The following is a 25,618-nucleotide window of genomic DNA, read 5'->3' on the forward strand; positions in this document are numbered from 1 at the left end:
AAAAAAAACGGTACAAAAGTTTAAATGAACATAAAAGCATGAAAATATGTGCAGGTGAGAAAGGAAGCCCTAAATGGGCTTATTCAAAGTTCTCACCAAGAAAATACATTGTATTGAAATAATAGCAAGAACAAAAAACAAAAAACAAAAAAAACAGCAAAGCTCAAAGCTGAACGCCGACAGCAGATGGACTTCAAGGTGTGCCGCGGTTACAAAACCACTTAAATTTACTTCCATACCATAAAAGTGGTATGAGCTGCTTTTAGTCCCCAAATACACAAAGTACAGGAATCCCAGAGGTCACAGATGTTCAGCGAGTTCAGAGTTGTGTTGTGAAATAACTCAGCCTTGGTGTCATTTTATGTCAGAAAAACGTACAGTATTTATAAGTATGCTGCCTTTCAGGCAGAATAGTTTTATTTTGAAGCACTGGAACATTTAAGGTTTTATCTCACAATCATTCAGCTATCTTGTGTTATCATGTGGATTATTATACTTGGGGCGTAAACTTGGGTCTCTCCATGTTATTTTTGAATCCCCTATGAACAAAGGGCTCTTGGTTTTAAGCTAGAAAAACTCTAAAATGTCTATTGTGGTAGTCATGTAAAAAATACATAACAAAACAGTTTATGCAAGTTGATATACTTGTACAGTTGTAGTAATGTGATATTTCATCCATAGCGAGGATGTTATGGAAAACAAATTGGTGTTGATTTGCTTCTCAAAAGGACGTTTCATCGTGGTTTCACTATCAGCCAAAGAGCGTCTAAAAGCTCCGACACTTGTGAGATCAGGAGCCAACGTAAACAACGGTTTAACCCTTGTAGTGCTGAGATGTTGACACAGATTTCCAGTGAAGCTCCTGAGTAGTTTAGTCTAGCTGAGGAACGAGCTCTGTAATGAAGGATGGGAGGGCATGTCGGAGCGTGCACCCAGCAAAGATAAAGAATTTCACCACGGTGAAGGTTATGGAGAGTTTTGGTTTGTTTTGACTGGTTTACATGCATCCCTCTCTTAAAAAGACAACATGGCTGTCATTCTTGTATTTACTAACATCCAGGGCCTGTTGCCTGGCTACAGTACTGGGAACTGGGCCAGTACTGTGTAGATTCTGTATAATGCCACGTTTCTTTGCTCACTTTGGATTTTTTTTTTCTCTTGGTTTTCTTTTCATTTATGTTTTCTGCACTGGATGCCTATTAAGTACTGCTATTGGATTATTATAAGCTTAGAAATTCATTGATGAAAGAAAGATTCCAGCTGCTAATGATGTGTAATACTATGAGTAATACTAATTAAATTCACTTGATTTGATCCTATTAATGAACGATGGAGGGAAATCGTAGGGGAAATGTGTCAAACAGTTGTTTATAATCCACTAATTAGAGAAGACGTCTCACCAATGACCTTCTGACTTCTTACATTAGCATTGTGTCAATAACAGGCTCTTTATACAGTACATGTATAAATAACATAAATGGTTTGTTTGCAGTGGATGTTATATTATAAATCTGCCTGCATAAATGAGCCTGTGTGCTTATGATAAGTATCTAGCTAACTTAACAGTGCTTTCAAGATGTGCATCTAATCAGGTTAAGACCCGGGCGCCTGCTTGTCTATCAGACGATGACTCCCAGTGTGGCCGCCAGTGAGGTGTCGCCCTCAGCCTCGGGAAAACTGTATCAGGCAGGATATTGGAAACTAAGGGAGGCCCCTGGAAAAGCCCAGCCGCTTAGGCGGGTAAGCTTAGAAGGGTACCGTCGATATGGAGGCTCTTTGTTTCAGTTCTGAGCTGTTGGGGGGGTCACTAAAATCTCAGTAGGTTTGGTGGAGCGTTTCTGCACTCTCCATGTTGGCCAATACAAACTCACCATTACTACTGTTGAACTCTGCTCATCTCCTTAATAACAATCTTTATCCCAGTCTGCTGTTACTGATATATGCTTATCTTAAAACATAAGAGAGCTATTTTGTAGAATTAAAACCCACATCTGTCATATCATTGAATTACAGCCAGACTGCATGACAGCAGGAACCGCTGCTGGATATGTCTGAACTGTCTGAGTCCGTTTCCAACTCACAAGTCACGGCACAACCACTCGTATCAAAGTTACTAAAAAAGATCTGAGTTGTCTGTTTTACTTGTATATTGCCTTAAGAAAAAACCTTCGGATCAAAGGGTCTTTAGAGGTGAAGATAAAAACTACTGCTTTAATCTTTACGTCTACACTGATAGGTTCAAACTGGTGAATTTACACACTCAACAAAACAGATTAGGATGACTAAAGTAGCCTACAGCCTTCTGTAGCAACATTTAGACCAGTACACCAAAATATAGAGCAACATTAGAAACTCGTACTTTTATAAACACTTATTTCAAATGCATCCTGTTTTAATTAAGACATTGCAACCTGGGATTTAATTTCTAAATATTGAACCCCTGGACACCGAGGAGCAGGCCTGGTTTTAAAATATAGAAACCCACAACTATGTTGGTTGCATCATCTGCTTGCCAGACATTTTTCTTTTAGCATGATAACGTATAAGCTTTCGTAACATCGTGTCCTAACTGCATGAGAGCGTCCGACTATCGCGTCGCACTGCGTGGCATCGGACGCGCTCTGTCCACACTGAAAGCGTTATGTCCCCCCCCCCCACGTTCTTTTGATTGACAGCTGAAACTCGCTTTTTAAAAGGCTGATTTATGGTTGCGCGTTACACCAACGCAGACCCTACGGCATAGGTTACGCGGCGACACGCACCGAACTGTGCGCGTCGCCGCGTAACCTATGCCGTCGATCTTACGCGGAACCATAAATCAGCCGCCCGTGCGCTCCTGAAAGAAACTCCTAAAATAACTCCCTAAAGAGTAAAGAGACAAGTAAAAGATGGGTGATTACTTGTAATCTTTCTACGTTTGTACTTTCTAAACAGAAAACAAGCTTTATATTGTGATATTTAAATGTTCTTCTATTCTCTTCCTGCGGCTCGCATTGAAAGCCGGTTGAAAGCGCTGTAGGAAACAGTCATGGATGAGGAACGGCTGATCCAGTTAGTTGAAATGAGAAGTTATCTCTATGATACCTCCTCATTTCACTACAAAAACCTCGATAAAGTGGTAGAAAGAAACGGGACGCACAGCGCAGGAGATCAGGAGCGCAGAGAAAAGGGCCCTCTTCTCTTTTTTCTGATTAAATGCATCCGAAATAGACAAACAGGCGATCTATGAGTAACTTCAATGAGAAATAAAACACAGAGAGAATATGGATAAAAGGAGGTGCTGGATCCAATCGAATAGGTACCGGATCTTGATCCGGCACAAATTAAGCTCTAATAAGATTATTATTATTATATCTTATTATCTTATCAGAACCTTCCAGCTCCCTGGTGATCTCCCTCCAGCCAGCTGCCACTTTATTGAGATTCTTGTATTGAAATGACCATTTCCCACATCGCTTTCAACCGGCTCTCAACGCGAGCGACAGGAAGAAAATAGAAACAGGGCGTCCGACAAAAGTCCAGCTCAAAACGGCGCGCTGCGCCGCTCGCAACCAGTATGGACAGTGCAATAAAAAATAAAGCAATGAATTGTTTTTGACGCTGACGCTCGCTCGCGTCGCATGCAGTTAGGACACGGTGTAAGTCATACAACTAGCAAAACATACACCTAAAATAACATAAACCCTTGAAGAAATTATTTGAATTGAAACACCCTCACAAACTGTGTGTTTTACTTGTAAAGCAACAGTTTACTGTCAGAATCATGCATTAAAATCAAGACATTGTCAAGTCTCGGCACAAACCATGTCTGACCTCTGCAAGTGTCCTTTTTTACAGTTTTCTACTGGTTGGTCAGAGACTGCAAAGTCTTTTTGTTTTCCCCAACAAGCTCCTACTTTACTCCCTTAATGTGCTCCAGACTCGTGCCACGCCACGGATAGAGTGGGGTTGGAAAAGAGTAGCACCAATGGGGGGTATATGGGTTGGGTTAAGCCACAAACAAAACACTGTCTCTCCATCTAATCAGGTGGAAATGGGACGGGCTCTCTGGAATACTAACATTTAGCTTCAGGCTTATGTCAGCTGCAGGAATTCTTTTCTCTTTAACGGGGGGTTTGGAGGGTCATCACACGTCAACGGGAAATGAAGGCATAAGGGAGGGAACTAGATATTAAAATTCAGACTGCTTAAGCTCCTCAGGTCTGAGGTTTAAAACGAAGCAGATAAATCCCAGGTGTGTAGTTCAAATGTATGTCCTGTTGTTTTGAGTTGAGGAATGTTCACATATTTTTATTATTGAATTGTTTGACATTTTTGCTTCCAAGCTGAATTTTGAAGGAGCAGAAAAGTCCCACATGCATAACCTGTTTTGTCTTGCAGACTTCCCTCCATGTACCTGACAACAAATGGTTAGATCTTTGGTAAAGACTACTGGGTCATTGTTTTGGTTTAAAGTATTGATATTCATTGCTAGGGACTTAAAGCAGCAAAATGTAACTTTCAGCTTTTGTTGAGTTTGGCGGCTCCTTTTGACAAAAGCGGTAGTTCTTTACCAGAAAGAACACTACATTTCCCATGAGCACCAGCGCGTACTGCCGGAAAGATCCTGATCTCCCGTCGCTGCATTTGTTTTGATACTGAATGAACGGGACAGACTTTCAAAACCTCTTTTCTGTTTTCAGCGGTCGTTTGCAGGATGTATAGGGAAGAGGTAATGTATCTATTTTTGGCTAAACAATATAATATGACGATGTTGAAAATCACTAAGTTCAATTTGGTTTTAATAGTGAAGTCTCCCCCGCCCCCCTGTCCTGTTTCAGCAGATAATGCGCCCCAAACTACAAACGCTCTGGTTTTGTTCTACTGCACCTTTTTCCTGTCACGTTTTTTAGAGGGACTTCGTCATAAATTAGTAGTCCAACATACTTACTGACAAAATAAAAAAATACTTTTTAACCTGTGAATAACTGAATGCCCATTCCTTATATTTTGCAGATCAGCCCTGCACAATTTTACAGTTCTCAGGAAAAATACTAGAACCCCAGACGAATCCCCTGTATGTGAAAACATTTTAATTTTGATTCTTATTGAACATAGAACTTTACATTTGTATCATAACAATTCTGTCTCTTGTCGGACATCCCTCCTCATCTTTCAGCTCACGCCAGCGAGTGAACGCCGGGCCAATGTTTATTCTTGTCCGGGCCTTTTTTTTTTGTCCGGGCATTTAGCTTGTTACTCTCCCGCTTTGTTTTTTCACATCCTCCGATAAAACTTTTATTTCTTCGTTTTTTGCTGCTTCGGCCATGATAACAACTCCGCGTTCAGCTCACCACCAGTTCTCCTGAGCTCCGCGCTCCAAGCCCCGCCCAGCTTTCGTCTCTACTACGAATCGGGAAGGAGGGGGAAGTGACGTATGCCGTAAAGCAGTCAAAGCCGTAAAAATGTGTAATTTTTTAGTGTGGCAGGGTTCCTACCATGCACCTCAAAGTTACATACTACCAGTGAAGGCGATACAGACCCTTCAGACCATGACAGAGGTGTCATTAAACCTGTTGGAAGTTAATGTACCATCACAATGACTCTGGAAATATTAGATTAAGGTGGAAAAGTTACATAGTGCTGCTTTAAATCTGAACATTAATGCCAGAATTATGGCCGATCTTGCAGTACATACGATAACCAATTTGGAGTTCATGTACCGTGACAGCTGTTAGAGTTTTTTTCTTTTCCAACAAGCAGTAACTAAAGTTTTATGACGTACATGAAAGTGGGGAATTCAGACGCACACGGGCCACGCTACCAGGTGGTCTCTGCTGTGATAGAGTAAATACAAACAGCAGACACACATTAAGCCCGAGCTAAATCCCTTCTTCTCGACAGACAGTGTGCTGTTCTCCAGAGACCAAGGTGTGACGTTGAAACTGCTCACCATGGAGAAATTTGTTCTTGCATGTTGTTGCCAACGAGGAGACTATTGTGGCTTAGAGGGCTGTTACTTACTGTCTGTAAGAACGATTGTGCTGGGGATTTTTATTTTTTTATTTTTACCGCAGTACCTCAGCAAGTGTCTGCTGATGTCCAACATGGCGATCCGGTGCAGCTTCTGCTCAGATGAAAACGATGCATCTTCCTGAGTAGGAGCAGTTCATGACTAATCAGGGGTTGTGTAAGGTTTCCCACGCCAGATGACTCTCACAGGATCCACCATGTGCCTGGGAACACTTGTTCTTTTCTGATTAAAATGAAAGAAACAGTAAAAAGTGTTGATTATTTATTTTTATTTGGATGTAGATCAGCAAATGCAGTTTCATGAGGGAGAAAGCTAAATAAATCATGTTGCACAAACTTTAATAATACTCTAAAGTGTTGTGAAGCTTGTGTAAATGATTTCCCAGTGCAGGAATATTCACTTGAGAGGCTTTTACATGCAGAGGAAGGTCATATTTTTGTTTCACTAGTTTGGACTTCTTTTCATCCACTTTCGGGCGTATTTACAGTAGCCTATGCGTTTAGCCTTCCTAACCCTTTATTGTGCTGTCGATGGCTACAAATCAACATCATTGCTGCTGCCTACAGCGTGGGGTTCATGTGAATGAGAGACTTGCGGTAATCCATTTCAAAGGTCTTGCGTAACATTCTGTCCCACACATACATTTTCGTTTGTTGTCTTCACTCACAAAATGATCTAATACTTGTGTAGCTGAAGGCATTTCACAATAATCATAGGTATGCTCTTTTGATGGGATGCGTCTTCTTGCCGCTCAGGGTGGTCTTTCAAGAGATAAGCCGGCACGAGTCCATGAAACAAGGTCACAGCAGAATGAAGAATGAGTCTGAAAAGTGTTACTCTCATCAAATAGGTCTTAATGTATTTATATCCACAGCTGTGGCCCCGTTTTAAGATAAGACTTCCAGGTTTCAGTGCTGATTCGACTTTATAATGTCGCAACAATTACTTTATCTCAACTACCTGTGATGTTCAGTGTTTTTTAATACTTCTTCGTTCACATCCTTTATCCTGGGCACTGACCCTTATGTGATTCTATCTGTAAAAACCTCATGCACTTCATAGGGAGCGATCTCAAATCTGGCGAGCGGGGTGTATCTAGTCCAGGGGTCGGCAAACCGCGGCTTTAGAGCCGCATGCGGCTCTTTAGCGCCGCCCTAGTGGCTCCTGGAGCTTTTTCAAAAATGTTTGACCTTTTTTTTTCTTTTTTTTCTTTTTCTTTTTCTTTTTGTCTTCTTTTTTCCTTTTTTCTCTTTCTTTCTTTTTTCCTTTTTTAATCTTGACATTTCGACTATTTTCTCGACATTTCTAATTTTTTCTCGAGATTGTACTTCAACATTAATCTCGAAATTTTGACTTTTTTCTCGAAATTTTGACTTTTTTTTTCTCGACATTTTGACTTTTTTTCTCTAAATTTTGACTTTTTCTCTAAATTTTGACTTTTTTTCTCTAAATTTTGACTTCTTTCTCGACATTTTGACTTTTTTCTCGACATTTCGACTTTTTTCTCGAGATTGTACTTCAATATTAATCTCGACATTTCAACTTTTTTCTCGACATTTCAACTTTTTTCTCGACATTTCAACTTTTTTCTCGACATATCAACTTTTTTCTCGACATTTCGACTTCCGCCATTTGCCTTCATTCTAAGGCTTATACAAGACTTTTCATTTTTTGCGACTCCAGACACGTTTGTTTTTTGTGTTTTTGGTCCAATATGGCTCTTTCAACATTTTGGGTTGCCGACTCCTGATCTAGTCCTTTTTTTCTTTTTGTCTTCTTTTTTCCTTTTTTCTCTTTCTTTCTTCCTTTTTCTTTTCCTTTTTAATCTTGACATTTTGACTTTTTTCTCGACATTTCGACTTTTTTCTCGAGATTGTACTTCAACATTAATCTCGACATTTCGACTTTTTTCTTGAAATTTTGACTTTTTTCTCGACATTTTGACTTCTTTCTCAACATTTTGACTTTTTTCTCAACATTTCGACTTCTTTCTCAACATTTCGACTTTTTTCTCGAGATTGTACTTCAATATTAATCTCGACATTTCGACTTTTTTCTCGAAATTTCGACTTTTTTCTCGACATTTCGACTTTTTTCTCAACATTTCGACTTTTTTCTCGAGAATGTACTTCAATATTAATCTCGACATTTCGACTTTTTTCTCGAAATTTTGACTTTTTTCTCAACATTTCGACTTTTTTCTCAACATTTCGACATTTGCCTTCATTCTAAGGCTTATACAAGACTTTTCATTTTTTGCGGCTCCAGACATATTTGTTTTTTGTGTTTTTGGTCCAATATGGCTCTTTCAACATTTTGGGTTGCCGACCCCTGATCTAGTCCCACATGTCGAAATAAAATGCCTGTAGATAGTGATTGAAAGCTTTTTTTAAAAATGTATTGTCCATTTGGGGTCCATCGATCTTTTTCTGGTGATGTTTCCTCAGCGGACAGAGTTCAGAAGATGCCCCTCTGGATTTGCTGGTGTGACTTTCTCCAGATCAGTATGATGTGAAGAAGACTTGGATCTGCAGATGTTTATGGTGATATAGTCATTATCTGCCAGAAGGACTTTGAAAGCATGAGAAAATGTCCTCCCAAATCTCATAAAACTTCTGGCAACTCATGTTAAACTTTTGATTTATGCTAGAATTAGGCAAGGGGTAATAAAAGATACAAAAACAATTGTTTTTCTTTTTTTTTTCGCCCACATTGTACTTTTTCTGCTGACTAGGGAGGAGGGTTTATTAGACATTTAACTGTTATACTGAAAAATGGAAACTTCCCCTTTTGAAATGCACCATTTCATCACTTTGTGATACATATTTATAGCAAAATGTTAGAATAAATTATGTAAAGTGTAAAGAACATTTTAAAACAACTCCTAAACAACTGTGTGCAGGTGATTTCAGTAGATTTGACTGATGGCAAATGTGCTTCACTCACAGATGTGGACAAATTTTAATCTAAAACAAAAAATTCACAACCATTTCAAGCCATAGAAATAGAAATAGACGCTAATGCAAAAAGGCCTTTTATTGTTTTAGCACCAGCTTTTTCAACATGCCCTCCAACTTCCCACTATCCTTTCCATCTCTCTGTCTGCATGGATGCCAGCGCACAGAGCAAAGACCAGTCACAATAAAGGATTCACAGTGGTGACAGCTGCTGAAAAGATCCTGATGACTGATTGTGGGCAGATACCTCTCCTGACCTTTGGCTGAACTTGTTGAAGCTCCATGAATCGAGAGGACCCCGCTCAAAGGGAACCCCTCACATGAACTTGCAGATGTTACCTAATTCAGTTTGTTCGTTTGTTGCCCAAGAGGAAGATCTTATCTTTTAGTGTGCTAAAATTTAAGAAGATTGACTGTTTCTGTGCCTGGATATTGTTTTGTCTTTCAATGAGACGGTTAATCTAGATTCTGAAAACCCGAGCAAATGTTGGCCTTTTTCCTGGAGGAAAAGACTGAACATTACAGATCATGCCACAACATAATCGTTGCTTTCTTTTCCTCTTGTTCATGCTGTTTAGTTTTTATATCGTAAGTGGCCAGGTTTTTACAACCTTGCATTAGCTTTGATTGTTAAAAACGGAAGTGTTTCCACATAAATCTCTTTCCAAGCTGAAATAATGTGATCGCCGGCTGTAAGCCAGAAGCAAGTCTCCTTGTGTTCTTTGACGTACTGTTGGACTGAGATGGGATTATGCAATACATTTTACTGCTCCGACTAGTAAACAGGCGTGTGGCTTCAGAGCAGGTGCGTAGGTCGGGAGCACGTGTTGTTGTTTATATGCACCAGCCCTCAGCCTCAGCTGTCAGCTCCCCAACAGGCCGAACACGCTTCCCCTTCAGGGTTTGAAGTAAGTACCGTTTCACTTTTTTGAGTCAGAAAAACCTTATTATTGATTGTTAATTTGGGATCAGTGGTTGTGCAGGGCCTCCGTGCCGGCTGCTCTGCTCTCACTCAATGGACCTCAGAGTGGAGCGATTGCACTGAGCAGACAGGAAGGAAGCGCTGACGCGGTCATGAACTCTGGGGATTTGTCAAAAACCTCCTTTTGATGTAGCTGTTGTATTGACTAAATATGTGGTATCAGATTTTTATTAGGGCCCGAGCACTTACAGTGCGAAAGCCCTATTGTATCTGTAGGGATTTTTCTTGTTTTTTTTTGTGTTTTTTTGACTAAATAAGGGTCTTTTTTCCCCCTAAACGTGCCCCAAAAGTCACCAAATTTTGCACGCAAGCCAGGCCTGGCAATAAATGTGATATTTAATGGTTTGCATTAATGGGCGTGGCCTAACGGCTCAACAGCGCCCCCTAGAAAACTTTGTGCCTCAAGCCCCACAATACAGTTTGACGTACATGCACGAAAATCGGTACACACCTGTATCATGTCACAACTTAAAGAAAAGTCTCTTGGTGCCATGGCCGAAACCGAACAGGAAGTCGGTCATTTTGAATTAATCATGTAATTTTGGCAATATTTATGCCATTTCTTCAGCCGCGTCTTTGCCCAAACCGTAACGTGCACCCAGGTGTGTTATACATCAAAATGTGCGTCTCGATCCTGCGACGACGCGCATTACTTTTCTCAGTCAAAAGCGTTACCGTGGAGACGATAGATGCCAAAAAGCACGTCCCCCCTTCATCTGATTGGTCCATATTTGATAGTTCCTACTTTCTGCCATAACTTTTGAATGGTTTGATGTAAAGACTCGTGGGTGGAGTCATCGGACTCGGTATTGAGTCCTTGAACATAATTGGTGCAAATTAGCCCCGCCCCTTCTTCTTATTGGTCGATATTTGATGGTCCCTATTTTTTATTTCCATAACTTTTGCATGGTTTGATATAGAGAGTCATGGCTGGTGTCATCTGCTAAATGTCCAGGCCTGAAGAATCTACATGCAAGTCATAAAAGCTTCCACTGCAGCCTGAACGTGCACAAGGCTGCGAGGGCCCGTTCATCGCTGCTTGCAGCTTTAATTTTTCTTCATATTATTCCACTCGTGTTGTGGAAATAGAGGAGACTCTTCTGCTTGTGATTCATCTCAGAAAATGGAAGCAACGCCTCTTAGAAGTCGCTTATCAAAGTAAAAAACAGATTCACGGCACCACAACTCCCTGAGGGAAAGCAATATGACAAAGCTCCGTCCATTCATGAATTTATACATCAAAAGAGGCTTCGTTTCTCTTTTTTTTTTATCAATAAAACGGTGGCTGCTCCAGACACGACTCCATGAAAATGACTTTGTTCTGGGCATGAAGGTTTTCCCAAAGGGAAGGAAGTGAATAGAATTTGAGCCGACCATCATTGTGTGTTTGTTTGTGAAACAATGTGAGCAACATTCCACTGAAAACGACAAAGGGAACGCATTCCTCCTTTTAATCGAACACCCCTATTTGACCCCGCACTTTCAAAACATATTCATATCCAGGCGTTTCCAGCTCCGGTAGGATTTGTCCTTCCATTGAGGATTTTGTTTTACAAGCATTTTTCTTTCTTTCTTTCTTTCTTTCTTTTAAGATTCTGCTGGTGGCATCAGAGGCCATAGTGTTGCTTTCTAAATATTTGTTTTCATGATCAAAGATTTCCTGGACAGTTTTCCATCTTCCAAAGATTGTGTCGCTTCAGCTTTTGCTCCTTTTGTCTTTTACACACAAATATGCTTTTCATTGCTGAAACCAGTAATCGGACCATAAGGTGATTTATTTATGTCTTTTTCCATGTTATGTGTTGTATCTAAGTCGGTGTTCCCTCTGGCCAAACAGGACTTTCTTTGGCCATGTGGGCAGAGGTGGACAGAGTACTCGACCCCAGTACTTGAGTAAGAGTACAAATACTACTGGTCAAAATTTACTCCGTTACAAGTAAAAGTAGCTCAGTCAAAATATTACTTGAGTAAGAGTAGAAAAGTACTTGCTTTTAAAGGTACTTAAGTATCCAAAAGTAAATGCTTTTAAATGTACTTTAAGTAAAAGTAAGAGTAAGAGTAAATTTCTTATATTCCACATCAGTAAATTACTATATTTTTTCTAAATTAATATTAATATAATTAATATTAATTTACTCTTTGAAACCAGCTGCACTTATGTGCTGCTTTTAGAACCACAATGTTATATAAAACCTGCAGAAACACCAAAAACAAATCAAATGAATGGGATCATAAGAGGACAGCAGATGATGCAGAGTTTATTAACAATCATGAACTGAAACCAAATGAACCTGCACCATCCGACTAAGTCTGGATCCCCCTCAAAGACCACTGCTTTACAAAAAACTACATCTCTGCTTTCAATAACTCAATGTTGAAGTCACTTAACTTTACAGGAAGGACATGTACCAGTACAATATAGCAATATAGAGCATAACAAACTGTCTCCCCATGTCTGTCTGAGAGCGTGCACTGTGATAGGTCTCCTCCTTTGACAAAAACAGCTTGTGTCCAATAGGATTTTAGGGAAGAAGAAAAAAGGGCAGACCTGAAAGTAACGAGTACTTTTCAGCCTTCCTAGAAATTTACTTGAGTAAAAGTAAAAATATTTGTCTTGGAAATGTATTCAAGTAAGAGTAATAAGTACCAAAGAAATCTAATACTCAAGTAAAGTACAAATCCTCTGGATATGTACTCAAGTACAGTACTCAAGTAAATTTACTCCGTTACTGTCCACCACTGCATGTGGGTCAGGACGACACTCCCGAGAGCCGCAGATCTACATGAAGTTCTGAGCTCTTCTGAAGTTACTATCAGACTGAACAGAAAGATGATGAGAAAATCAAACCCAACTTTCTGCAGTTATACAAAAAAAATTACCCTCCAACCAGATTAACCTTCATATCGATAGATCTAAACTCTTGAGACATGAGCTACATAAGGTTTGACCTATTAAAGCTGTGATTCCCAACCTGTGGGCCGCGGCCCCCTGGTGGGCCGCGGAGGTATTGCAAGTGGGCCGCCGAATCATTTCCAAAAAAGTACGATATTTTTTTTGGGGGGGGGGTATTATTATATAGAAAATATACAGAATAATGTTTTAAATGTTAAATCTCAGTTATGTTTAAAATTATATTAAAAATGTTTAAATATTATTTTCATTATTTTGTTTTGTTTTCCTTCAAGTATTAGACATGTGACAAGCAAATGAGCGATAGGAACTTTTGTTGTTATCGGTCGGACCACTTTGCAGCGGGACTGCATTGTACTTGACTCATTTACGTTTGATGCTGATACCTGAAACTGGAGTATAAAGATGGATAGCTGGCTAGCAACAGGGGGAATTAAAAAGTTCGGAGGTGGGCCGCGAACATTTTTGAGACATAAAAGTGGGCCCTGAGTTGGAAAAGGTTGGGAACCATTGTATTAGAGGCATTACATTTTATTTTGTATTTATGATACATGGATGGGGAAGGGTCCTCATTTGGATGTGTTTAGTTATTTCCTCATCTCATTTTGAAGTTGGTTTCTAAAGCCTGTTTTCCAAATGCACTGTTGATTGTATGGCAGCAGAAGATGCTGATGTCACGTGTGAATGAGTACCTGGTGTTTTTCTGTATCATTGTGGGATGCCGCTCCGACCAGGTCATCCAGGTCATCAAAACCACTGGAGTGTGGAGAGGTTAACACTGGTCACCTTGTTGCACTGCGGTGTCCTGCGTCCTGCCAGGACGACCGGCGTCCGGGATCTTGCTTTGACCGTTACCACATGGTTGAACATTTTTGCAGCTCAGTCACATCCCCCCACTTTGCAGGAGCTCTCCAACACAGTCCCAGCCTTTCTCAGTGGGACAGCAGTGGCCCACTGAGGAAAAAATCAGATCAGCATCCAAACTCCACACCATGTTAGTTAGCCTAATAACAACATTGAGTTGTGAGAAAACTGCAACAGGACTTTAACTGGGGAAACTGTCACAATGGAGGCTGTTTGTTTACCTGCCTGTCCGTTTATTTAAACAGCCATCGTCCAGTTATCTTGAATTTAGAGATAAGTGCTGGTACACCGTTTTATACAACTAATGTGACTGTATGAGCACTTATGTCTAATTTAATTGATTGCCCATTGTCACGTGAGTAGAATCTACAGGGAAAAAACAGTTTTACTGAATATCTTTGATCCAATAATTTAATAATTCGAGGAAACCTTATTGACACATTGCAAGTGGATATTTTCCTCAGATCCCATTATTTTGTTTGGCTGTTCACTAGGAATGGGCGATATTTTACCGTTCACGATAAACCGTCAAAAAAATTCCCCACGGTAAGAATTTGTCATCTCGCGGTAAAAACGATAAATTCCTGTGATGACGTTTTTGTGTAACAAACATGGCGGAAGGCGGATCTGAGAGCGAGGAGTTCGTTGTTAAACGAGGCTCCAGGTCCGTTATCTGGAACTGGTTTGGATTTAAAAAGAGAGACGAGGAGCAAACATCATCTATTATGTGCAGAGTCTGCAAAAAAACAGTGAGTGCAAAGTATGGCAATACTGTTTCTTTATTTATCAGGTTGTATTTTTTTCTATTTTGTGATTTTATAAGCTAAGAAAACTTGAAGGACAATGGTATTTTTGCTGTTTGCACTGTTTAAGCCATACAGTTTGAATAAATGTTGAATCTGTTCTTACATTTCAAACTTGTTTCATTTGAGTCATTACAGTTTTGCAGTACAGGTGTACTCATTTAATTGGTTTTTATTAATTCAATTTAATTGGTGTAGTTTAGTAGCATTTAGTATTCTTTTAGAGCAATGTTTTTGGGGCTCCAAAGACTGAATGTGGTGATAGATTTATGGTTACAAAGGTGGAGTTGAATTGGTATGTTTTTTATCGTCATCTTTATCATTATCGGGATAAATGCCAGAAATTATCGTGATACATTTTTTTAGTCCATACCGCCCATCCCTACTGTTCACGTTACCTTTTAAAAATGTGGCCTACATCGGATTCCAATGTCAACTGTTTGCGGTTTTGGACAACAATAAAGACTTCAGACGTAGACTCCCATGTCCTCGTTCTTCCATTTTGTTTGCTGTTCTTTTCAAAAACGGTACGATCCTTTTTAGTTTTGCCTGAATTGAAGTATCTCCCCATTTACTAATGAGATCTAACACGTCACTCTCCCTCTACTGATGTTTCTACTCATCCAATCCTTATCCTTGGTTGTTCACACTGCGGGCACATTGACCTGGGTCTGATTCAGAACCACTGATGGAAGTGGTCTAAATCTGATTTAGAAAAATCAGATCTGGGCACAGATTTGATCGTTCACACCACTCCTGAAGAAGTCTGACCTGGTCTCCTCACCCCCCCCCCAAAAAAAATCAGATTTGGGCCAGTTTTGCCTGCAGTCTGAACAGGGTTATTGTCACACAGCTCATTCCTAAAAGGGCCTTACCTGGAACCGTGTGATACCAATCTGAAGAGGTATTTTCCTCATTAGAAGCAAAAAAAAAAATCATTTTAATAATTGTGTCAGGTTTGTGCATGCACTTTTAATCTCGGCCATCTTTCTGACTGTGACCATAATCGCTGAAAAGTATGGCAGGGCAACGGTACGAGCAAGGACAGCTTTAATATCTAACTGACACATTTATTGAGGTGCTCCTAAATCAAGGCCATCTACTAAGCTGCAATTTTTTTTTAAGCTCTGGATATAAAAGTATCTAGGCCACTGAGTCTCAACCGTGATCAGACAAGGAAATTTTACTGTCTTAAAACCAGACAATGGAACGCTGTTATTTAGCTTTCCAAAGCTGTGATTGCTATTAATATTAAGTGGACGAATGGCTGCTTTCTTGTGTATGTTATTATCTGGCGATGTCATTTGTGGGAGTGCAAATCATGGAAATGTTATTAACTAATAGGAGTCTGCAGTCTGGTGTCCTCATAAATTTATATCCATAGGAAGGCAGTTTTTTTCACAACTTTTATCCTTGTGGCTGTTCTGGAGACAGATTTAATGTCATTGATTAAGCTGAACCTCCGTAGGCAGAGCCAAGTCATTTTTTGTATTTTTCTGGCCAAGATATTTTAGTCTGATGCACAGCAGATCAGCCGAGCTGTGCAATGAAGCAGGAGGATGGTAACTATCATAAATCCTTCTTTTCTGAGCTTTCATCTGAGAAAATGCTGTCCAGTGGCTCTGGGCTGCACACGTTAACCGAAAGCTCCAGTAACCTGCAGATTGTAGACAGGTAGAAAAACTTGGGAAACATTTTGCCTCGTGCTTCTTTTCAGAATTTAGGTGATTTTAAAACACTCGTGTACTCTGTGTAGTCAGTATAAAACGAAGACAACAGCCAGCTGGCTCAGCTTTGCATAACTTTTGTCAAGAAAGAGAAAATGATAAGTGGTTCTATCTGATTAAAATCCAAGTGTTATCTGTAAAACTATCTGTTTTTGTCTTATTTTGTTTCATTCTGCAGTGATTAATAACAAAACAAACTAAGTATAATTTTCTGTGGTTTGTTTATCTGGCATCTTCATAATAGTGACAAGAGTTGCTTGAGCCAATAAATGGTCCATATGGCCTTTAATCACCCATAATAGCACAAATTGCTGTTTTTATACACCTTATTGTGCAGATATTTAAGCAGCATAAGCCATCGTTGTACTGAGGCTGCTTTCATATGTTGAGCAAATCAACTGCATCTTCATACTGAGATGAATTTACATCGTTTTTTTTTTGTTTTTTTTTAACATTTTAACTCTTTTGATTTGAGGTTTTTTTGGTTCAACCCAGTATTTCTCAAAGGACCACATGTTTGCTGTTTATATGAGCGAAAACCTTCACTCAAGCTTCACAAATTGCTTTTGTGTTGTTTATGTCCTACATTAGGGAATGGTAGCAGGTAGTACCTTGATGTCAACTGATGGAGAAAATCTGTACTTTTTTTTTTTTTTTTTATGTCTGCAAAAACAGAGGCAGCAAACACAAAGTCCAAACATGACCCATCTTGCAGAAATGAGATTTACTGTTGCTCTAATTGTTGACATACAGCAGTCCATTTCTTTTGTAACAGGTCCAGGCTCCCCCGAGAACCAAGACGCTGCCAGAAACATTCAGCAAGACCAGACTCTCTACAAGTCTGCACTTTTTCTCACAGCTGTGCAAATAAACACGAAAGAAACATTCAGGAAATTTAATCATGTAATTGTTTTGGCTTTCATGCCAGCAGACCAAAGGGGTCCCCTCTTTTTATGGAAGCCATTGTTTGTGAGCATAAATGGATCTTGAGTGAGCCTGGTCCTACATGTCATGCAACAGTAGGTTTTCAGAAGTTGGGCCTATTATTTCACCGTTGGTCTTTGTGTGCACTATTTCTGATCTTTATGAACTTCATATCCCGTTTCACTTGCATTACAGAAAATCAAAGGGTTTAGACTGCCGTTGACGGTTTAGATTCATTTATTTTAGTTTTAGTTTGAACTTCAACTTCGCTGCCATAGAGTTTGTGTGGTTAAATATCAGACTACACATTTAGGAAATCTCAAGATCTCTTCTAACTTCTGCTACATCAGGGGTCGGCAACCCAAAATGTTGAAAGAGCCATATTGGATCAAAAACACAAAAAACAAATATGTCTGGAGCCACAAAAACATTAAGTCTTGTTTCAGCCTTAGAATGAAGACAACACATGCTGCATGTATGTATATTAGTTATAACAGGGGGAAGATTTTTTTTTTTCATTATGCACTTTGAGAAAAAAGTACAATGTCGAGAAAAACGTTGAAATGTCGAGAAAAACGTTGAAATGTCTAGAAAAACGTTGAAATGTCTAGAAAAACGTTGAAATGTCGAGAAAAAAGTCAAAATGCCGAGAAAGAAATTGAAATGTCGAGAAAAACGTTGAAATGTCGAGAAAAAAGTCGAAATCTCGAGATTAAAAAGGAAAGGAAAAGGGAAGAAAGAGGAAATAAAGGAGAAGAGAAAAAAAGGGGAGAAAAAAAGGAAAGAGGGAAAAAAAGGAAAAAAAGAAGAGAAAAAGGAAAAAAAAGGTCAAACATTTTTGAAAAAGCTCCAGGAGCCACTAGGGCGGCGCTAAAGAGCCGCATGCGGCTCTAGAGCCGCGGGTTGCCGACACCTGTGCTAGATGGACTTAAAAGCAAATTGCATGCACATCCCAACAATGAAAATCGTTTAGTGAAAGAAGTTATCTGCTTTCTGACACGAATTGAAATGAAATGTGATGAAACCAGAGGTTAAACATAATTTATTTGTGCCGAAGAAACGCAGGGGTTTCATGATGTACTGTTATGGTTGTATGAGCTGAATGCTGCTTCTCCTCCTCGAAGGGTCTGAGCATCTATCGCCAGATAAATCCCCTGTCACCACATATTAGTCTGCCAGAGCCGTTTGGCTGGGATGATTGCAGCTTAAGTCAAGCTTGTTAGTGTTTAGCTCCGTTGATATACGGCCAGCTACTGTTTGTGTACCTCTCTATGCAGTTCTCTGGATTTACTGGGAAGAAAACGTGTAAAAGGGCTGCTGAGAAAGGTTGCTGCACCTGTTTTCTGGTTTCCTTTAGTGGAAATGGATTGTCTAGACTGCATATCCAGAAACTTATAAAACATTTTACTGCTTTGTGCTTCTTCTGTTTTTTTTTCTGCTTTTTTTTTTTCAAAGCCGTTTTCTAACTCGCCGGTTGTGTTCCCTCCGTAGGCCGCAACAGGAAGATGTTTCGGTGACAAGGATTTCCGAGGAGGTTTGGAGAATGGCATACTGCTTTGTGAGTAAGTACAAACTGCAGCCTCTAAGTAGTGTTGAAACTGTTTTATGTTGGTCTATTCTTCTCTTTATAGTGGGTGTTTTTCATACTAAAAATTGCATAGACTGTTTTGTTCATGTCCGTGCCCCTGATGAAGAGTCACCCTAAACCAGAGCTGAGTTGACATGAAATAGATCTCCTCGTTCATTCAGACTCTGATTATGACCCGTATCAGTTACTTGGGTCAACACTGATAATGTTGTTCACAATGAATATGTTGTTCTTTACTGTAAACAAGAGGTCCAGCAGTAAATACACTTCCAGTTCTAATGGGGGAATCATCTCCTATTTGGCTTTTACCACATTAACATGGGAAACATATGGCTTTTACAGTGTTTGTGTCGGTATCATAATGACATGACAGCTCATGTTGTAGGAAAGTGACAACTACAATCAGTTTATGATAATTGTGGATGGTTTAAGATTAAAATAAAACAGTCTGGCTTTGTGTTCTGAGTTGTAGTGAGACTGTTCCAGAAATCAGACACACTAATGTCCTGTTAAACTATCCCGAAGGATGATATGTGATCTCTTATCCGCCCATTCCTATTGACTCAAGGTGCTGAAAGGAAATTAAAAACACACATGCCCAAAAACTCTTTCTGAATTCTAGCTCCTGAGTATCAGTTTTAGTTATACAAACCCAGCATTGACATTTATTTATTTATTTATTTTTTATTGTGGATATAGACAACAGATTGGCTCCTACTGTTTTTTATTTCTTTTCCATTTCTGTTGTGGGTGTAGGTTGCATGTATTTGCACATTTATACATGTAGCATACACATTTATATTCATCTCAGGTTCTATACTTTTTTGAGAAAGACCAACTTTTTTCCCCCTCTGAGTATTGGGGAAACTCTTCTTGCTGCAGGTGATTTAAGATTCCCCACTTTTTATGTCAGAATGGGAGGATTTTTTTAAATAACTACTTTTCCTTACTGTCGGAAGTTTAAAATGTGATACAATTGCATAACAAACTGGCAGAACTAGTCTGTGGGCCTTTTTGGTTGAACATTTTCACTGCACTGCCCAAATACTTTCTTTTAAACTGAGCAGAGAACTTTGTCATGGCCGCTCCAATAACTTCACTTTTTGTCTGTTCTGTTCACTTATTAAAGAGCCAGCAGAATAATTCATAAAGTCTGGTATCTGGAACACCAATTCATTATTTGTAAATTCTTTCTAAACTTTTTGATATGGTAGAATTTCAAACAGCAAAATTTCTATACCGAGCCAGGAACAACCTATTGCCAATTCACTCACAAAAAATGTTTCATGAAAAAGAGAGAGGGAGGGTATGAGTTTAAGGGAAATGTTTATTTTAAGAGCCAAAGATGTAAAACTGCAATAAAAAGATTCTGCATAACAAAAAACCGAGTGAGGCTGTGCAACAAACTGAGTGTGGATCTGAAGCATCCAAGCATCATCCAGTTAAAAAACAAATGTGAACAAATAGTTTTTACAAGATATAGGGATGAGGGGGTGTTTTGGGTGCAAAGATATCAGCCAGTCAGTCCTTATCTTTGTAACTAATAAGGAGGCATGCTTGGGGCCACTGTCCATTTGGAAGACCAGCCAAAAATTTAAAACTTGGGTGTGGACAGATGTCCCGAGCTGTTGCCTGAACTGTAACTACAAAATCTTCCTTCCCAATGTTGCTGTGTATTTTGTGGGATCACCAGTCCCCCCTGCATCAAAGCATCCTTAACACGTGATACTTCTGCCACCACCGTGGTTGGGATGGTGGTCTGGGACCTGCCGACTTCGCCCTTTTACTCTCCAAACATAACAATGATGAATATGTCCAAACTGTTCAGTTTTAGTTTTATTAGACCACAGGACATTCCTCCAAAAGTTAAGATCTTTGTTGGTTCGGAATGCATTTTTCTGCGGATAGGGATACTCTCCGTAGTTTCAGCCAGCATCTTAACAAGCTCTTTCGGTGTTGTTTTCCTTGGTTTTGTTTGGGCATTTTGGACTCGAGCTGTCTCCTTCCTCAGTATTATGATAGCTTTTGGGCTCACATCTTGTTTAAACGTGTATTATTGTTTAAACTGATGACCTTCAGCCATCTGAAATTGTAACAAGGATGAACAAGACAAGTCTACAATTGTTTTCCTGATGTCTTGGTTGATTTATTTTGATTTCTCTTTTTTTTCCACTGATGCCATAGTTCAAGGTCCTAATGTTTGAAGATATGCCTTTTGAAAAACATCCTCTTGTGTCCTTTACACAATGTTAGTTAGCCTATCAAAAACATCCAGTGGGAGATTTTCCAAACTGTTTAAGGTCACAGTCAACTTTGTGTGTGACAGGAAAGTCAACAATCAACGTTTTTTTCCAATTTACTATCAGACATAGAGATTTTTTTTTCTTTTTTAAACTATGTACATCTTTGGTTGCAACTCTAAATGTTTTTTTTTTTATCACTTTGTGCCCAACTGTGGCCAAATGTGGCAATATTTAAAATATACTGTATGCTGCAAATTAGGCCGTGTTTGCAAAACATTGCGAGATGACATTCGTTGTTGATAGTGATGCTAAATGTCATACGGTCATAATACCAAAGAGTATCAAGCACTAAACAGAAGCAGCAAACATCACCAAGATACATTCTCAGTGGTAGTGAGTCGTCCGGACGTCTGGTCCTCTGTTCCCACAGAGTTTCACATCAGTTTGACATTTACAAAGTTTTTAAAAGAGAGACTGGCTGGAAGTCAAGATAAAGTCAAACCCACTGGGTCCGTTGTCTTGTCACATAGAGCTGCTGACGAGCAATTACACGCTTGTCATGGAAATGAATGCCATTGTAAGATGGGAATGAAATGATTTCTATGCAGATGTACGAGCAACAAGCGGCTTGAGTTGGGAGAAGGAAAAAATATTTACTCAAGTTTCGCAAGTCAGTTTAACGTAGCTCTTCTGAAATCAACACTGAACGAAAAAATGCTAATAAACAGCAGATCTTTTACTATGATAATTATTTTCAATGAGAATATTTTTCTAAATGCATTTCAGGATATGATGTATACAGTAAATGGCCGGGTTTCCCAGATCCAACCTCTCTTAAGGATTTAAGAGAGGTTCAAAGAAGGTTTGAACTAAGAGAGAACCCTAAGATATGGGTGTTTCCCAGATGACTTCTTAACACCGTCCTTTAGTTTCGCTCTTTCAGAAGCTCTTTGGAGCAGCTGTCCGGTTCTGAAACCAAATCAATCGATGCCAGGCAAATCGATCACCGATCACTATCAGCGCATTTTCACACGCAGCACTGCTACCTAACGCACTAATTCCCTGCTGCCTGTGCGTTATAATGAAAAATTAAGATGATAAATATAATTCAATGACCCTTTTTCATCCAAACGGTGCGTTACTCCGTTATTTCTGGCAAATCGCAACGTGGAATTACAGCAATCTCTGGTTTTTCGCAGGGGTTATGTTCCAAAAAGAACCCGTGATAAGTGAAATTCTTTTTACAATTATAGAGGGCTTCAGATTGCAGAGATCATCCCCGCCACGCACGTATTCCTGCTCTTCTGATGCTGCTGCATCCCGCAGGTGGGTTTTTTCAAGAGAAGAAAATAGTTATGGGTCGTTGTCTTCGCTCTTTTTTCTTCCGGGCAAAAAGATTCTTTAATATAAACCGACACGATTGATTATATTTGAGACTGTAATGAACGATTCATCAAAGGATCCCGTTGATCAGCTGCTGCTTCCCTGTCATCACATAGATGCGCTCGGGCGCGGCGCAGGAGGATCGGTGTCCCGGCTGCCTGGACAGCGCGGTCCGACAGCACGTCCAGGGGACTGAAGTGCTGACGCACGAATGCGTTCATAAAAACAGTTCTGCTTCGCGCACGGTGACGCGGTTGATTTGCAGCGAGAACATGCTGTATAGCAGCCAAATCATCAAATAAATGATATTCATGATGATCATTGTATTTGTGCGTAATGCATAAAGCATATACAGGAACACACTTGTTATTCCTTATTTTTCTTTTTTTTCCCCCCTTTGCTGTCACCAATAAATGCTAAACAATATAAATCTAAAGTATAAAATAGATCAAAACTTGTGCGGGGTGCATTGTTTTAATATCTCATTGCTTGGTGTAATATTGTTTTGCCTGACGCGGCTGGATCTGTGAGTCTTTGTTCACTAAGATGGTTGTAAAGACTGGGTCAGCAGCATCTTTCATTTCCTTCTTAATGAAAGAGATACTTAAGCTAAGAGCGACTCTGGGAAACGCGATTTTCTTTCACAGGCTCCTTAAGAAGGTTTGAAAGAAGTCTTTCGCTGTTAAGAACTACTTAACTGATCTGGGAAACCCGGCCAATGTCAAAGTTTTCATGTAACCAGACACTTAATTACTGAAATGAATTACTTTTTTTCCTTCAATTTTTCATTTTTTACCAAACACACCACACTCACTTATGGCATCATGTGACACTTCAACAACGATGAAACCAGCTCACAGAGCTATAGTGAACATCACATAGATTCAGAATAATTGAAATGGTGAGCAAAGAGGGGTAATAGTGGAGAGCATAATAAAAGCAACGAAACCTCTGCGCCCACCGGGGACAATCTGAGCTAAAAACGTCCCAGAGTTCCTTTGTCCTAGTTCCAACCTTGGATGGTTTCAAAACTACTGTAGGTGCTAATGATTTTGTCAAAAAGTACTTTGTAGTACATTTTATACTTCTGGGAAAAAAAATCTTTGTACAAGTGACCAGTCTATGTTGTATAATGTATCCCATAATGCAGTGTGTTTCTACAGTAAAAGCCAGTCAGAGCATGTCAGGTTTCCAATTGTGCTGCAACATAGTTGCTTTTAAACTGGCATACTAACAATGGCCAGACCAGAAACAGTACACACTGCATACTATACTACAGGCTACATAGTATGTTGCATGTGGTTTCAGAAAATACATTGGTTTGTTGCGCTTTTGACTTCTATTAAGAACGGGTCATATCTTTTTAACAATTTCTTATCTTCAAAGGCTAAGAGACACTTTGTTTAACAATGTTCCTCTGTTCATTTATATGAAAGAATATTATTCTTTCAGGGTTATGTACATTAATGAATTATTTATATTTTAATCGCAATTTTTTTGTTTGACAACCTTCAACTGGAATATCATAATCATGACAAACTCAGGTTCCACCACATCTGAAAAACAAAAAAGATCATCACCATCTTTTAAAAAAATGTAATATTTGTTATATTTGACTCTTATTTGATGCTTTGACAGCATTTTAAGGTCCAGTGAAAAACAGGCATGAATCATGATCAGTCACTGGACGAACTGTATGACTATAAAACTTTAGTTTGGACCCCCGTGTGCCGACACAAGCGTTGCCAAGTATGGCTTTTGCATGTAATCCTGGTAGCAGAAGGGAAAACAGATTGAACCCCCCTGTGATGAGGCTCGTTATTTTGTTTTGGTAATTCCACAGCCTAATGACAATCCAATGTTTTCCTTTTTTTTCCTGGTGCACCACACTTGTTTTTTTAGGCCATCTTTGTGCTTCAAAGTCTCTACCTCTGAACAAAGAAGCCACACCTGCGATGGGCCGCAGATCTGTCCACATGGTCAATAATCATTATGGAAGATAATAAAAAGGTCACAAAATTGTAATTTATGTGAAATAGAAACATAAAAAAACTCCAGGAAAAAAAATATATATCTTTTTTTTTTTTTTCTTGGTCACTCACCTCAAAAACGACTACACATGTAGCATTGAAATGATCTTCTCCTTGGGTTACTTGAAAGTTATTCTTGGAATGTACTGTGTACCAGCAAATCTCTAACAGAAGCAGGATTAGATGAAGCTTTGGGAATGTGACTTAGCTAAAAAAGGTAAATTATGGTAATTCATCTTGAAATGAATGAGCTGAACATCACAGGGCATCGGATATCTAATACTCTGTAACCAAGGTCGGGTTATTCTTTTACAAGCCAGGGCCATTACAGTCCTTCCTCTGATGAAAACTCTCACAAAAGATGAAAATGGAGATGGCAGGAAGAAGAGGGGGAGACATTGGGACTCTGACACTGGTTGTTCTTGGCTAACAAGCTGGCATAGTTTGTAGGAATATATTGTCATTTCTGCTGGAGAAATGTTTGCATGTGTGTGTGCGGTGGTGTCACAAAAACTGAAACATGCACATGTTCATGTGTGTGGATCCCTTTGTTTAATTCTCCTCGTGTCTTCTGTTAGGTTGTTGAGCTCCATTAAGCCTGGCCTCGTGAAGAAAATTAACAGACTTCCAACACCCATCGCTGGCCTGGTAAGCCCTTTAACCTCATGATTTACATTGAGCGTGTCAGCCATAACTTAACCCATTGAACTTCTTGGATCATTTCCCCATGCTTTAGCTTGCTTTTTCCCCCCTTCTATGTGAGTTGATTTATGTCTGTGTGCTTAGCTCCACTTCCTTTCTCTGTTGGAGCATTTCACACTCTGGGAATACTCTGATTCATTGCTGTCTAACTTCAAAACTTACGCTAACCTGTTTTCCCAGAGCAAATGTCAAAACCTTATGTACTGTATGACACAGTACGTAAGTGGCATCATGGTGCGGACTGCACGGTGGTCACTTGTGTTGGAGGTTGACATGAAAGTATTGCTGTACAGATTTATCCTTGCCAGTGAATGTCTTTCTTTCTTTTGGCCAAATACCTGGTAATAAATAGTCAGTTTATAATTTACAGACTGAGGATCGACGAAAAGGTTCATATCATAACTTACAAAAGGCAAAGTTGGCTCTTCCCTATGCTATATGATATTCAGTTTTTAAACATGCATTAATGTATTGCTCTATTCATGTCTTAG

General features: G+C 39.4%; 1 protein-coding gene across 14 annotated transcripts in view; it reads left to right on the forward strand.

Annotated features, from left to right (window-relative positions):
• Positions 1 to 25,618, forward strand: part of LOC133446745 (LIM and calponin homology domains-containing protein 1-like) — a 113,578-nt gene that overhangs the window by 18,478 nt on the left and 69,482 nt on the right. For all 14 annotated transcript variants that reach the window (XM_061724766.1, XM_061724763.1, XM_061724771.1 and 11 more), the window contains exons 2-3: positions 18,673 to 18,743; positions 25,004 to 25,073. In XM_061724766.1, coding sequence (XP_061580750.1) covers positions 18,673 to 18,743; positions 25,004 to 25,073 — 141 coding nt within the window. The remainder of the gene's footprint in view (positions 1 to 18,672; positions 18,744 to 25,003; positions 25,074 to 25,618) is intronic.

Source organism: Cololabis saira, chromosome 7 (genome assembly GCF_033807715.1).
Source record: "Cololabis saira isolate AMF1-May2022 chromosome 7, fColSai1.1, whole genome shotgun sequence".
Lineage (NCBI taxonomy): Eukaryota > Metazoa > Chordata > Actinopteri > Beloniformes > Belonidae > Cololabis > Cololabis saira.